The 14,387-nt window shown below is 37.9% G+C and overlaps 1 protein-coding gene across 6 annotated transcripts in view; it reads left to right on the forward strand.

Annotated features, from left to right (window-relative positions):
• The window catches only part of LRRC7 (leucine rich repeat containing 7), a 171,364-nt gene that overhangs the window by 103,758 nt on the left and 53,219 nt on the right, over nt 1–14,387 (forward strand). For all 6 annotated transcript variants that reach the window (XM_074596378.1, XM_074596381.1, XM_074596377.1 and 3 more), the window contains exons 7-10: nt 4,593–4,656; nt 8,847–8,921; nt 11,648–11,792; nt 13,832–13,904. In XM_074596378.1, the coding sequence (XP_074452479.1) occupies nt 4,593–4,656; nt 8,847–8,921; nt 11,648–11,792; nt 13,832–13,904 (357 nt within the window). The remainder of the gene's footprint in view (nt 1–4,592; nt 4,657–8,846; nt 8,922–11,647; nt 11,793–13,831; nt 13,905–14,387) is intronic.

Raw genomic sequence — 14,387 nt, forward strand, 5'->3', positions numbered from 1 at the left:
CAGAAGTGACGCTGCCTGTGAGAGAAAAGTACAAACTAGTAAAAATACATGTCACTTTTCCTGGGTTTTTAGCTGCGAAAGCATTGTAGTACCTAATGCTGCTGTGCATACAGTTAATATTATAACGGAAAAACTTGTAACATCTGGAGCTGTAAAGAGCTCTAAACTGCAGTGCTGAGATGCTGGAATGTGCTTCCCACGGTGTAAATCCTCTGTGTGGGGCCAGGGAGGGAAACCGTCGGGGTCTGGTAAAGGGACTTTGGTAACGGTCGGATGCTTTGCTGGACTCGGTCAGGACTGGAGATGTGGGTGCTGCCTGGCTGTCTAACCCAGTGCTCGCCTTCAGAGGGGCCCAACTCATTTGTTTTAAGCAAAACCACTTTGATTTCCAAACCAGGCGCAGGGAAATTGTGGATAAGTGTAATCGCTTCTCGAAACTCCGAGTCCAGCCCGGCAAACGCTTCCTGGCAGGGAGTGCACACGTTGGCATAAAGAATTCTCATAAAGTCAATGAGATCCTGCAATGGTAACAAGAGTGTCCATAGGCATCAAGTTAGTGATTCCAAAGGTAATTAATTACTCCATTGAGTTCAATTAATTTAAAAATTTGTATATGCTATTCGCAACTCGTATTTAAATGTCAGAAGTCTAAACTAGATTAATAGATCAATTAAGACCCAATGGTGGAAGTTTTAGGAGGTGTAATTAGACCAAACCTAAACTTTTTTTTCTGGGGGGGTGTGGGGTGTTGTTTAAAGGGACGGGGGGTGTAAGTGAGCTGACTTGAGTGTGCTGCAGCTTTGTTTATTAAACTTTGCTTTTGTCTGGATGTGTAAGATGTCCGTCAGCTTTTGCAAGACATTTCTAAAGAAAAGTTCAGTGCTGTTAGAGCACCAGAGGGGGTAAAAACATTTTTCACTGTTATCTTAATGGAGATTATAATATAAAACAGAATAATTTGGGGGAGAGTGTGAAACATTCGCTTTGTCCAGGTGACTTCATTATCTCTCTTCAGTGTCCTCATCTGTTCTGCCGGCGGAATGTGTATTGCTTGAATGGCTCCCAGCCCCCAGGTATTCCCGCACACTAGGCACTTACTGCTAAAAGATTAAATGTTATCTTTATTCCTTCCGGTTTTGTAGCAAGAATACTATAAGAACAGAAATGCAGTAAGAAGCAGGTTGGGAACTGGGGAGCCCTAATCGAGATTTCTGTTACTAAAATGGGGGTCTGTGCAGAGCCTGGGGAAACTCAGTTTCTGTCCTGGGAACGCGTGCGCTCGATCTGGACGGCTCGTATCTATATTGATAAATACAAATACTGTATAAGTACAAATACATTGATAAATACTGGTTTGGAACAGTGTCAGATTTAATTCCTGCATGCTCTAGGCTTAAACTACAACGTCTTGTGCTGTATTTTGTAGTCAAAAATTTGCTGTTACTTTTTCACTTAATTTTAATGGAGGTGCTAACCCCTTTGGAGCTGTGTGGGCAGCTACCATTCATTTTAGCAAACAAAGAGTATCATCTCAAAGACGTGTGTGAACATTGATCAAATAGGTTGGAAAAAATATTGGAAAAGAGATGTAGAATAGTTGTGGGACAAGAAAAAGAAATACATAAAGAAACTATATACGCCAGTGAATGAGCGAGTATGAAATAGGTGAATAACAAAAAGCATTAAAAAGCAAAGTTATCATGAATTAATCTGTGCTGGGGTGACTGTCCGCATAGAAAGATGAAATGATTCTAAAAGTAAACTGTGGCTGTTTCTAGATATTTTTAAAACACCAAACGATGGGCAGAAATAACATATTTGCCAGGTTTCAAAGACTTGTTAAGAAACTGAGATTGTGCAAAACAGGACGAAAAAACCAGTAATGAACAAGTAGAAAGATGAATACTTAGAAGAACATTTTAGAAAGCCATGAAGGTTAAAACAGACATACAATAACCCAGAAGGCACTGGAGAAATCAATAATACAGGACTATGGCTGCAGTGGTATTGCCAGTAGGGTCACAGTACGGGTACCATCAGTTTCAAAGGGCTTCAGGATTTGGCACTGCGCTTCCCAAAACGGTTGTGCAAAGGCACTGGTATTTACTGCATTGTCCAGCCTAAATGTTCTGTGGTTGAAAATGCTGCACATTACGTTAGATGAAAGATAACAGCCTAAATAGAACCCGCTGTCTTTCCTATCAGCAGGAATGATTCGTTTGGTTCAGTGGTGAACTATTTGCCTAAGAGGGCTGGATATATTTTAACTTCTCTGTACAGAACATTAACTTCTGTAAAGCACAGGAGCACGTCTGATGCCTGATCTTAATCCGTGACCCTAAGATTCATTCCTTGAAGCTGAAAGTGAAGAAATACAGTCAGTCAGTCAAAGTGTCTGTTTGATTAAAGAAATCTAATACAGAATATAACTTCTTAAACTTGAGAGTGGAATATTTGTTTATCTAAACGTTCTTTGATTTTAGTAACGTGTCTAGCAAAAAATGCTTCACTCTACTACTGAAGAACAGCATTTCTATTTCTGTGATTTTTTTTTTTCCTATTTCAGAAAACTAGAAGTAAAGTTTGCTTGTAATAAATACGCAGCAGTGTTCTCTATCTAGCCTCATCACAACCTCATTTTTCCATCATTTAAACGTTAAAACAGGTCTGTGGTTTTTAGCCATAGCGGCTTTGATGATCAGTTTTACTTCTGATACGAATTGCAGAGACAGAATGGTTGGTATTTTAGATCAGATCTATTTAGACTGTGCTAATTTTTGGATTAGGATCAACTCTGATTACCTTAGAAGGCCTCTGAAGCAACTGTTGCAGTTAATGCTAAATTACAGAATTATTTTTATCCTCTCTTTTCACTCGCACAGCAGTAGCGCTGAGCTCCCTGGGAGACTTACTATCTAAAAGGCCTTGTTTAGTGCAGAGTTTTCACTGAAAGGCCTGGAAGCATATAATCATAATAATTCAATTTTTTTCAAAACAAATAAAATCTCTATGGAATATTTATAAAGCCATTTGGTTTAAATTTAATAACCTTTTAAAATATAAAATAAGGGTATCGAGTGCACTATTTGAAATCATTTACTAACTTTAAAATGTCAACCATTATAGAAAATCGAGACTGATACATTCAAATGAGATCGTTCTTATTCTCCAAAGTCGTAGTAATTTTGAGTACAACTTCCTGATCTTAATTTCATACAAATATGAAATTCTAACGTAACATTTCTAGAGTGCTCAGTCCTTCGGCTCCTGTCCACAAGCTGCTCAGCAATTTTCTTCTCATTTTGAAAAGATCGTTGCTGCTTTGGGATTGCTTCTTTGAGTCAGTGCTTCTGCTGTCGTATGTTTGGAGTATAGGTTTTAAAGCTCTCTGGTTTTTTGAAAGTTTGCCTATATTCAAAATTGATAGATTTTAAGTGCTTTGAACAGTCATCCCCATATGCTGTGATCTGAGCCTTTGTCGGTCTAAGCTGTCCTTGAGAAACCCAGTTTTTCTCACAGCACAAATTCAGAGATAAACCTGGGAGATTTATCCCATTGACTTCAGTAAATGAAGAATTTAATCACATCATTTTTAGCAGTTTCTGACTTTTCCTCTTTTTTCACTGTTTCAGTCACCTGAGCCCAAGCAGTACAAGGGCCTTTTTTGCTGTTATATAGTGATCAGTCACAGACATAAATCCAGATTATTCCTCATTTAAAGCCCTTTACTGCCTAGAGCATGGTTGATATTAACTTCTCGTTCACTTTCTTATGATATGTTCTTCTTTGACTCTCTCTTTTATAACTCTGTGAAGAGGGATAAGCAGCTTTGGTTGGTTTTGCTGTCGTTTGCCCTCGGTTTTTTGCAGCGGAGGCTGTGTGAAGCCTTTCCTGCCCTCAGAGGAGCTGCTGCCCCAAGAGGGCTCTCAGGGGGCACCCACCAGCCCAGCAGGACCCACCGCTCCCATCCGCACGCGGTGCCGCGGGTCATCACCGCTGTGCCCCCGTGCCATGAACGGCACAGAGAGAGGAGAACTCGCCTAGATGTGCTTTGCACAGACCAAAGGCTTGAATCGCAGACTGGGCATTTAATGAAGACTCTGTTTCCTGTTGTGTGTCTGCTTACGGTGCTGGAGCTCCCACAAGCTACTGGCAGAGAGCAGCTCTCACACTGCAGTTAGGTACAGCTTTAGGGAGGTAACAACCATGCGCTGTACTTTTGCTGTGAAGAGGCAAAACACTTTCTAGTGGTTTGTAAAGAAGCTGATAACAAATTTATAAATCTGTATCAAAAATGTCACAACTCATATTACTTTCAATTGCTCATAAATATAATGTGGATCATTTTCCTTGATCAACTATGTAAAATTATACCAAGATTTTATGTTTCATACCAACATAATATTTCAGTTCAAGAACTTTAGCTCATGTTATGAAGATGGAGTATATTATTCTCATTTGCATCAGCCTCAGTCTGATGTAATTCTTTTTGCAATAACAATACCATTTGAGCTTTATTTTTATCTAAACAAAATTTGACCAACGTTTTGCAAGTAAAAATCTCATCTTAGTTATCTCCTACTCTGTTACAGGTCAATGCACAAACTGACACAACTGGAGAGACTTGATCTGGGCAATAATGAATTCTCTGAACTGGTAAGAAATGCACCATTTTTTTAACAGAAAGCCTGTGTGTTATGGCTGCTCTGTGTACAGGGCATTAATTTTGTACTTAAAAGGCATATTGTATTGTGGTCACATGCTATGGTCACACATCCTTGTAGAATAGAAGGTCGATCGTGGTTCACGAGGTGAATGTTGATAATACAATATCAGGCTTCGTCTACACCAGGCTTCTGCGGTTCAGATCAAGGTCACAGCTGATTGTTGCTCTGAGCTGGTGGCTCCTGCTGGAGTACTTCAACGTGGGATGAATTGTTCATCTCACTATAAACACCAGTGTCGATGGGGTGTTAATTTCTTAATATCTATCAGTATATCCTGCAAATATTAGCAATTGCTATTAGCAGAAATAAATTTTGGACTCCAGAAGCAGTTTCTGTGCCTAACTTACCTCAAAGATGAGAATTGGGTTCCCTGAGATCTAATAGCTTTCAGGAATTTTCTCTCATCTCAGTATAGAAAATAATCAAGTTGCCGTTCCCTTTAGGTATGTTTCTGCTACATCTGCAGGAGCTGACGCTTCTGCAAAACAGTATGAGGGTGTTTAAACTGTGTTTTAAAATGGACCTGTTTGTAAGGAGAACTCACTGACTTCTTCCTGCAGGAGCTGTAAAGGGAAGAGAAGCAAAACTTAGAAAAACTGCTGCCTCATCATTTTTGAGACCTAACACTGCTAGGGCTATCTGGGGGGGCCTGTGCTTTTGTAGGACGATAAATTAATACTGGGACACTCACGGTTGCACTGATGGCAAAATAACTATCTGTGTGTGCCTTATCCACCGACAGCCTGTCCAGTGACGGTTAACCCCTGGGAGCCAAACCCCCTTTCCTCCAAGTCATAGAAAAACCATCTGTACAAATAATGCTGCTGAATCAAGGCTTACAATTTTCTGAGGGTGATATTTCCTGTAGCTTTAATTAAAATTAAGATAATTTCACTTTAAACAAATTTTGAAATGTCATCTAGTAGTAGAAAGCTGTAGCAAATAGTCTACATCTGGTTCATAGACAGTGCGCTATCTTCTCCCCATTATGGTTATAACCCTGCTAATGTTTACTAATTTGTGCTGCTATCTAGGAGAAAATAGATGGTTATAACTCAGATTTTTAATTGAAAATAGATTATTTTTTTTTTGCAAAGAGAAGTAGTATAAAATTTTCAGAAGTGGTATTTGGAATTTTGATCAGAAGAAAATGCTTCCTGAATTCAGGGTGCGTCTTTGTTGGGGTTGGTTTGGTTTTGTTGTCTTTGTTTTAAATGATTCCAGCATCATTCTATGTTTTTGCATCATAGCATGCTGTCCCCTAAGAATGGTAAATCAGTAGTCCAGTGGCCCCATACTGCTATTAGGACTGGACTCCCTGAGTTGACTCATTTTTCAGGAAGCTGGTCCAAAAATGTAGGAGCTAGAATCAAATGCCAGAAGCAAATTGGGCCAAGAGGCAAGGGAGCGGCATGAATCTGCAGCTGTGTCGTAGGAAAAGTGATCCTAGTTTAAATCAAGATCACCTGAAAAAAGGGATCCAAAGGTTCTGTTTTCATGAATTCTGAAAATCTGAGTTCCTTCTTATTGAGAAAAATACTGCCTAGAATTGGGGAGATGTGGAAGAGCTTAGTTTCATTGACAGTCCGTCCCTGGACGATGGAAGTCCCTTCCTGTGCACTGGGAGGCTGTGCTCCACACAGACGGTCTGCAGCAATAGGCATGGGGTTACAAATAGAAGTAGCTGCAAAAATGAAGTGATTCTGTTCGTTCGTTATCTGGAAAGATTATACGAATCATGTGTTCCTAAAATAGAAATTGTCACTTCCTAAATAGCAGCCATATTTGAGTGACTTAATGTAATCAAGGACGGGAATAAGTAATCTGTGTCACGGGTCTCCGGGAAAACCAGAACATTACATCGCGAGGTATGGGTCAAGGATTTGAAATCTCCCAGTCTTTGAAGCGTCAAAAAATGGCACAGAACAAATGATAAAGAGCAATTGCATGCCTCTGCCTGAAAGAAGGGGGAGGCTGATGTCATTCTTTCCAGAGTTTCAGAATTCTGGTGTCAGCAGCAAGGCCTTAGAAGAAATTTTGAAAGAAAATAGTTAAAGGTGGGGAGAGAAGGAAAAAGGATAAAATGTAATATACTTTTATTGAAGATTAATGTCGATCTTCAATACAGACTTGACACTAGGAAACATTTCTTTACCAAGAGGGGGGTCAAACCCTGGTACAGGCTTCCTGGAGAGGCGTTCGATGCCCCCAGCCTGGCAGTGGTTAAGAGGCGTTTGGACACTGCCCTTAATGATAAGCTTCGGTCAGCCCTGAAGCGGTCGGGCAGTTGGACTTGGATGGTGATTGTAGGTCCCTTGCAACAGAACTACTCTACTCTATACTATTGTATTCTGTATTGTGGCAATCTATGTGGAAAATGAAAATATTCTCCAAAAGTGCATCAGCAGAAGCATTTCTAGCAGAAACAAATAAGAAATTTTTTATACCACTTATCAAAACATCAGTGAGATCTCATCTGGATTATGGCCAGGCTGGATGAGGCTTTGAGCAGCCTGGGCTGGTGGGAGGTGTCCCTGCCCAGGGCAGGGGGTGGAACTGGATGATCTTTAAGGTCCCTTCCAACCCGAACCATTCTGTGATTCTCTGATTCTATGGTATGCCAAAATTTGTACTCAAGAAATTTCAAATCAAACTGTAATATGTACAAGAGAGGAGGAGGCTGTTGCCTTTTAGAAGGGTGTCTGTCTAATGAGGGGAATTTAAAAGAAAATTAAAGTTGAGAGGGGAAATTATGATTATCTCTAATAACCTTAGTCAGTGAACACTCTGGAGGAATGAAGAACCGTTAATCATCACAGGAACAAATAGTATAAAATGACCATTAATTAATTTAGCCTGGAAAGTAGAAGTGGTTTTAACCATTGAAGGACAACAAAATTTCAATAAATTTATCCAAGGGAAAAGAAATTATCCTCAAAATATTGGCTAATCATTTTTTAATAGAAACACGTTATGTGACAACATGGAAAACTGAGGGATTGAGCTCTGCAGATGAGCAGGTTCCTTCTTACCCGATGGTGCATCAGGAGCTTCTCCGATAACGTGCCTTGTGACCTGGGCAACTGGAAAGTCATATTTCTTATGGGAATTACAACATTCCCAGGAGCTTAGACCCCAGGAGATAATTAGAGGTCTTTCTTAAGGTCCTGTCACACTAGGCAGATAGATTTGTTTCTAGCTGTGTTGAAATAATTCCAGTGAAATAGTACTACAGACTTTTTAAATGCTGGGATCTGATTTAGTCTGAACCAAATGAAATATTTAATATCACTTTCTGGCAGACTGAAAAAAAAATCTCTACAACTTTACAGAGCTAAGGCAAATTGAAAGTCTTGTTTTACCTGTGAAAGTGGTGTTTCGCGGAAAAAAAATACCACTTAGGCTGAAACTTGGAAGTGTTTGTGACCTGATAATTCTTGATTTTCACAGCTGTAATGAATAAGAAATGATTTGGGGAATTGCCTTTTCAGTTTCTCTCACTAATATCCTATAGCGTTGAAAAGAATAGAACATCTTCGATTAAAGCTTAATATTGTGATTTTAAGGCTTGATCGTTGCATACCGTTCTTTTAACTACTGAATATGACAGCTGCAGACATTAAATCGTACATAAATGTGGTGTACCCAGGAAAGTGTTCAGCAATATGCCTCTGTTAAGCTATTTTTATGAGTATAAATCATGCAAAAGGCAGAGTTTAGCGTGTGCTGCAAGCTGAGATTTGGTCTTTCTTTTCAGTGCGTTGTTCCTGAAGCTCCACAATTCTCACTTCTCTTATTTGCCTTGTTCATAAAGTGCATACTGCCAGTAGAGTGTTCAGAACAAGAACTTGTAAGGAGTCCTTCTTTGTATTCATTTCTTTTCCCAAGGGTTCTTAAATTTTATAAATTTTGAAAAAGAGCAGCATTGGTTAAACTAACTGAAATGAGCATACTATTCATGTCATTAATTATCTGAAAGTCTGATGTGGGTTATAAAAAAAAAAAAAAGAGGAAGGTGAAGAGGGAATCTTTTTTAAAAGAAAATACTGATTTATATTTAACTTTAAAAAAAAATACCGATTTATTTTACTGTCCATAATACTATATTCTTTTCCTCAGCCTGAGGTTCTCGAACAAATACAAAATCTAAAGGAGCTGTGGATGGACAATAATTCTTTGCAAATACTACCTGGGGTATGAACATTTATTTTATGTAATCAAATTATTTTGTGATATAGTGAACTCTTTATCTTGCAGTAAACAAATGTGCATTTTCTTGAATGGGTACATACTCCTAGTTATACAGTCATTAGTTATTATCAAGAAATAAAAGTCTCAGCACAGCCATTCATATAGAACCCCTTTAAATGTTGTGTTATTACACGATAGTGTCTAAATGGGGATGTGCCTGTTGTATTTGTTATGTATGTTCATTGTGAGGGGAAATTATTTCCTAGTGTCTTCTCAGTCACCATGCATTAACTCGCAGTTTTATAAAAACCCACGTGTTTTAAAAAGGAAGAGGAAATATTAAATAATCTAAATAAACTTAAAAATAACAGATGGTATGTACAGATTCAACTATATTAAAAGCAATTCCGAGGCAGTGGAATAAAGATATATTCCTCTAGAAAGCACTCCATTTAGAAATGGAACTAAAAGTATTTTAAAATCTAAACACCAGGGTTCTGGTTATATATTAGTGCTGTCTCTGAGTTGTTGCCGCCCCAATAGAACTTTGATTTTCAATTTTCATTGCCGTAAATTATTTGAGATTTTCGCTTTAAAATACCTACACTGATGATGACTGGAGAAAGGGATCCCCGTCATTAGCATTTTGTCACACACGTGACATCCTACATTTCACACAATTTCCCTTCGTTGCTGCAGGGAAAATTTAGAACTCGATCTAGCACAACCACGTCGAGGCGTTGGAAGAAGAAGTACTTCCTCTTTCAGCTTTGAACATTTGTTAATCAAAATTCAAATTTTTGAATTGAGCAGTGACTGGTTTTTGTCTTTAAATTACATTCATCTTTTATTTTGTGTTAAGCAGGATGTTGGCACAGAAAACGATCATTTTCCATCACTGTCCAAATATCCACTTTTTGAGTGTTTTGTTAGTGGAAAAAAAAAGCTGATATTGAAACCACTTGTTGATACTGAAACCAGCTGGAGATCAAAACCAGAAATATTGCCGCGTTGTTGCTGCGGTGTGACTGAGTAGAAGGAATATCAAATATACAAGAGAGTGTGGGCACAAACATTTTAACCATTATTCTGTTTCTTTTCTATTCACAAATAAATCAGTTTACATATCCAGTGCTAAAATGTGCTCCACAGTCCTGCTGAGCTATCGTGATCCCTGGAGAGAGGGTATTTGGAGTTGAAGAAGTTCAGCGGATTGTGGAACCGAATCCCAAGCAGCATAATTATTTTCAGTGAATAATTCGTATTTCCTGAATCTGATTCTAGTAGGCCCTACATGAGGTTTTATGAAAGCCTTCTCCAAAACAAGAGGTTTAAAATAGTTAAAATTAGTTGTACATATTGAGTGTTGAAAATAGAAAGGAAATACCAACTGGTAATTGATTTTAAGATTTAGAGATTTGCCGTGTTTCCCACGTTGGTAATACAGTTTTTAAAAAAGTAGTCAGTGCTAGAAACAAAAATTGTATTCAACAATTAACATGGGGAGAATGGCAAAGGTTGGGGTGAGAGGAAGATTTTCCCTTTATACAACAAGTCAGATACGGTTAAAGATAACATGAAACTGCCTCCTTGGAAGCAGAGAGCAGATCTCAGCGAGGTAAGAGAAGAAAAGGAGCTATATTCATATTGTTTTGAAAGTACCTGGAGATGAAGCGCTCTTAAACTATTTTCCTTTTTCATACGTACAGTGAAAAACCACTAAAAGTATATGTATATAACTAAAAAACCCACTCCCACAAACATTTATAGAAACCATACGCTTCACAAGCAATTCCCATGGCTTTCCCAAAATCCATAAATGGCTGCGTAGGCCATGGATGTTTCTTCACCTGGTTTGAAGCCGTATCTGTGTGGCTGCACAGTGCTGCAGCCCCGCGGTGGCTTCCTGCTGCCTTCTCCCTCCTCCGGGCTGGGTCACAGCCCCGGCACTGGGTCCTGGAGCCCGCTCCGTCACTCCGCACCCACCAGGGATACTTCTTCCACTTGTAGGTTTTAGTTTAAGGAAAAGGACAGCATCTTTTTTGTTGATTTTCGTGGTGAAATTTCGCGTCCAGAATGAAGTGACTGTCTTGTGATAATGGATCAAGAAGCCGGTTGTTTCTGCAGGCTTCAAACTCTTAACACACTACAAAGATTTTCCAATAAATTAGGGAAGAATTCGTGTCATGTTGGTCATTGACGTTACAGCTGCAGTTAAACACTGTATTCACAAAACCGTACCCTGGGGATTAAGTGCTCATAATTGAACTATGAATATCTAAAGTCTAATTTTAGATTTTGTAAAATTCAGTGAACTGGTTTGACACAGAAAAGCTTTACCTGCGTGTCTAACCTCTGTGACCTTGAGGACTGCTCTTATGAGTAAAAGGGAATTGTGAGTAAAAGTCCCTTGGATCTGTGTCCAACTGAAGAAATAACACAGCTGTATGACTGCATGAGAACCCAAACGTTCTGCAGATTTAATGAATCTGGATCAAATTAATTAGTTTGATACGTGTCGTTTAGTTTGGTACAGTTCCTGTTGCAGTTATCTGAAGAGGAAGGCTGTTAGACCACTGCGGTACTGCTCCAGTGAAATAACTCTTGTAAAAAGGATGCTGAGAGAACTGAATATCAGTCTGTATTACTATTGTTTGTCTTTAATTAAACTTAGAACCTGGCACGCAGTCTATATCTGTTCAAGTAATGCTTTGTAACATGCTATTAAGTCTATAGGGAAGTTAAAACAGCTCGTGTACCTGGATGTGTCAAAAAACAGGATAGAAACTGTTGATTTGGACATATCAGGATGCGAAGGACTTGAAGATCTCCTGTTGTCATCCAACATGTTGCAGCAACTGCCAGACTCCATAGGTGAGAAAAGCTCAGGATTTCTTGTCATCTTTTACAGGTCAAGATTTCATTTATACCTTTTTAATTTTTTTTAATGAAGAGACTCTATAATAGCTGGAACACGAACTGCCATTAAATTCCAAGGGAGTTTGAAACATCTGTGTCTGGACAGTCCATGAAGACCATTTTGTAAAGTCAGGAAAAAAATACATGGTTAGAAGGTATCGATTATTCAGATTTGCTACTTTAAAGAAATTAAGCAAAGAAAGATATCATTGATCTAATCTAAATTTGAAATTAAGTATAACCGTGATTATGTTAACTGTTAAACCCTTGAAGGAAATTGCTGCTCTTAGTTACAGTAGTGTAATTCCGTATGAGAGCATTAAGCAAAGAAATAGTCCGAACTATTCATTTTCTTTTTTGACTGTATTGCATGCATAGAATTTCAGAATTATTTAGAATACAGAGAAATTCTGGAAGGTAAGTGGTTGTAGGTATACCACTCTATGCATCTGGATAATGCGTTGCAGTCTTGATCCCTTACGTTTTCTTTGGAAACACTTGAGGTTTTTCCTTTCTTCTGTTGCTTCTAGCCGGTGAGCCTACTACAGCACCATCGTCATCTTTTTCACTTTCCTAAGTGTGTCCCTTGGAACATGGAACTGTTAAATTCCCCAATTTTAAATCAACTCAGTCGACTCCAAACTATATTTCTGACTAATAATACTGTGCTACATGAATGTCACTGGATGTCTTTTACAGCTCTTTTCCATTTTGGTCTTCTGCAGCTCACCATAAATCCTAGAAATTTTGCTTTTGGTGGTTTTCTGATATGCAGATTGTTTTTTAGCGGGCACTTGGCTCCTGTACAAAAGGAGTACATGTTTACAGTTTGAATTACACGTTCTTGCAATTAGGTATATTAAGTTCTCATTTCCTACTGAATAGTAACAGTTTTAACAGAAGTAAAGCAAAAAGTCATTTTAATACTGCATTTTCAGATGACAGCTTGCTGCAATTCATTTTGGTGGAACTTTTTCCTCTTAAAAGAAAATTTTGTGGAAACCTAGATGTTTCTTGGAACGTGCTGATTTTGAAAAAGCTTTCAACAAAAATGTGCGATCGAATTGTGTAGCGTTTCTAGTATCTCTTTTAATTACATTTTCATTTGCTTCAGCTTTCATATTAATGCACATTGTGTTTAACATTTTTCTCTGTATTAGTGATTAATTTATGTTATTCCCAGCATTAATTACAGATAATAATTTTTAAAATGCTATTTCAGTGTATCCAGAGTTATTTCAAAGAAAAAACAGGTTTTGAAATGTTAACACTTGCAGAAGGTGGAAATCTGTTTCAAGCTCTGTTTCCAGCACTGTAATGCAATATTTTTCCCATTGTTTCTGTCTTTACTTTTTTATTGTTTTCTGCCGTTACGCACTGGTAAAGCTGAAGCTTCATTCCCTGCTTGGTAAATGTTACCCAGTTATGCATCTGCTTACGCTTAGATATAGAGCAGTTCTTTTAATGGTAAGAATTAACTGCATATACGAACACGTTCAGGATTGATTCTGGTTTTCAGTCTGATTCTGATGTTCTGTCAATACCTATATCTTGGGAAGCTTTATAAATGTAGCATTTATTTTACATAATTTGCCTAATGTCCTGTTATGACCCGAGCACCTCTTAATCAAGGCAACAGGACTTGAATTCAGTTGAAGTATTAATAGGTAAGTAGAAATACTGCTCTTCCTACACAGATAGGTACCATTCGTTTATTTTTTTACATTTTTTTTTCAAGACTCCAGAAAGACACTTAATATTTTACTTGCAGTTCAGCTTAACATTTTATTAGTGCTTCATTTTGGTGAAACATGTTTTCACTGGAACAAGAATGTGTCTGTGTACTGTCCTATATATAGATGTTTCCTAAAATCTGGATCAAAGTTATTCAGTGTTAGAAATCATTGTTTCTTTAAGGATATGGGAGATTACAGAAAGTGAAAAAGATTCTTGTGAAATATTTTTCTATTACTTCTTCCTTACCTGTTTTGTAGGACTGTTGAAAAGGCTTACAACTTTAAAAGTAGATGACAATCAACTTACGATCCTGCCAAATGCAATTGGAAAGTGAGTACGAGTCTCGTGATTTTCAACATGAAGTAAAATGTGTTTTCCTCCTGCTTCTGGAATGTGGTTTTTTTTAAATAAAAAATAAGACAAAGCTATACTGAATTATAAAATAATTTCAAACTGTGTGCCTAACACCCAGTTTATAGCGTTTAAATTTGGAGCAACATTATTACTTCTGGGGACTTATATTGGCATAAGTGGTAAGAAGATGAAATGCATCACATTTTCCAAGAAAAAGAACAAAGGTATTTTTCTGTATGAATCACTTGATTTAGATGATTAGAGCAGCAAAAGTAGAAGAAGTAGAAGTATTTGGGGGAATACATCTGTTTCCATAGCAACAGCCAGTACTTGATGCTGAACAGAAAATGGCTGTAAACCTCCTATGTATGAAGATTTCTTAAATATTGAAGTAGCATAAATGAAAAAGTCATGACAATTTTATAGGTGTATACATCAAAATATGGAAGTATCATATAA

The sequence above is a fragment of the Larus michahellis genome, chromosome 8 (assembly GCF_964199755.1).
Source record: "Larus michahellis chromosome 8, bLarMic1.1, whole genome shotgun sequence".
NCBI lineage: Eukaryota > Metazoa > Chordata > Aves > Charadriiformes > Laridae > Larus > Larus michahellis.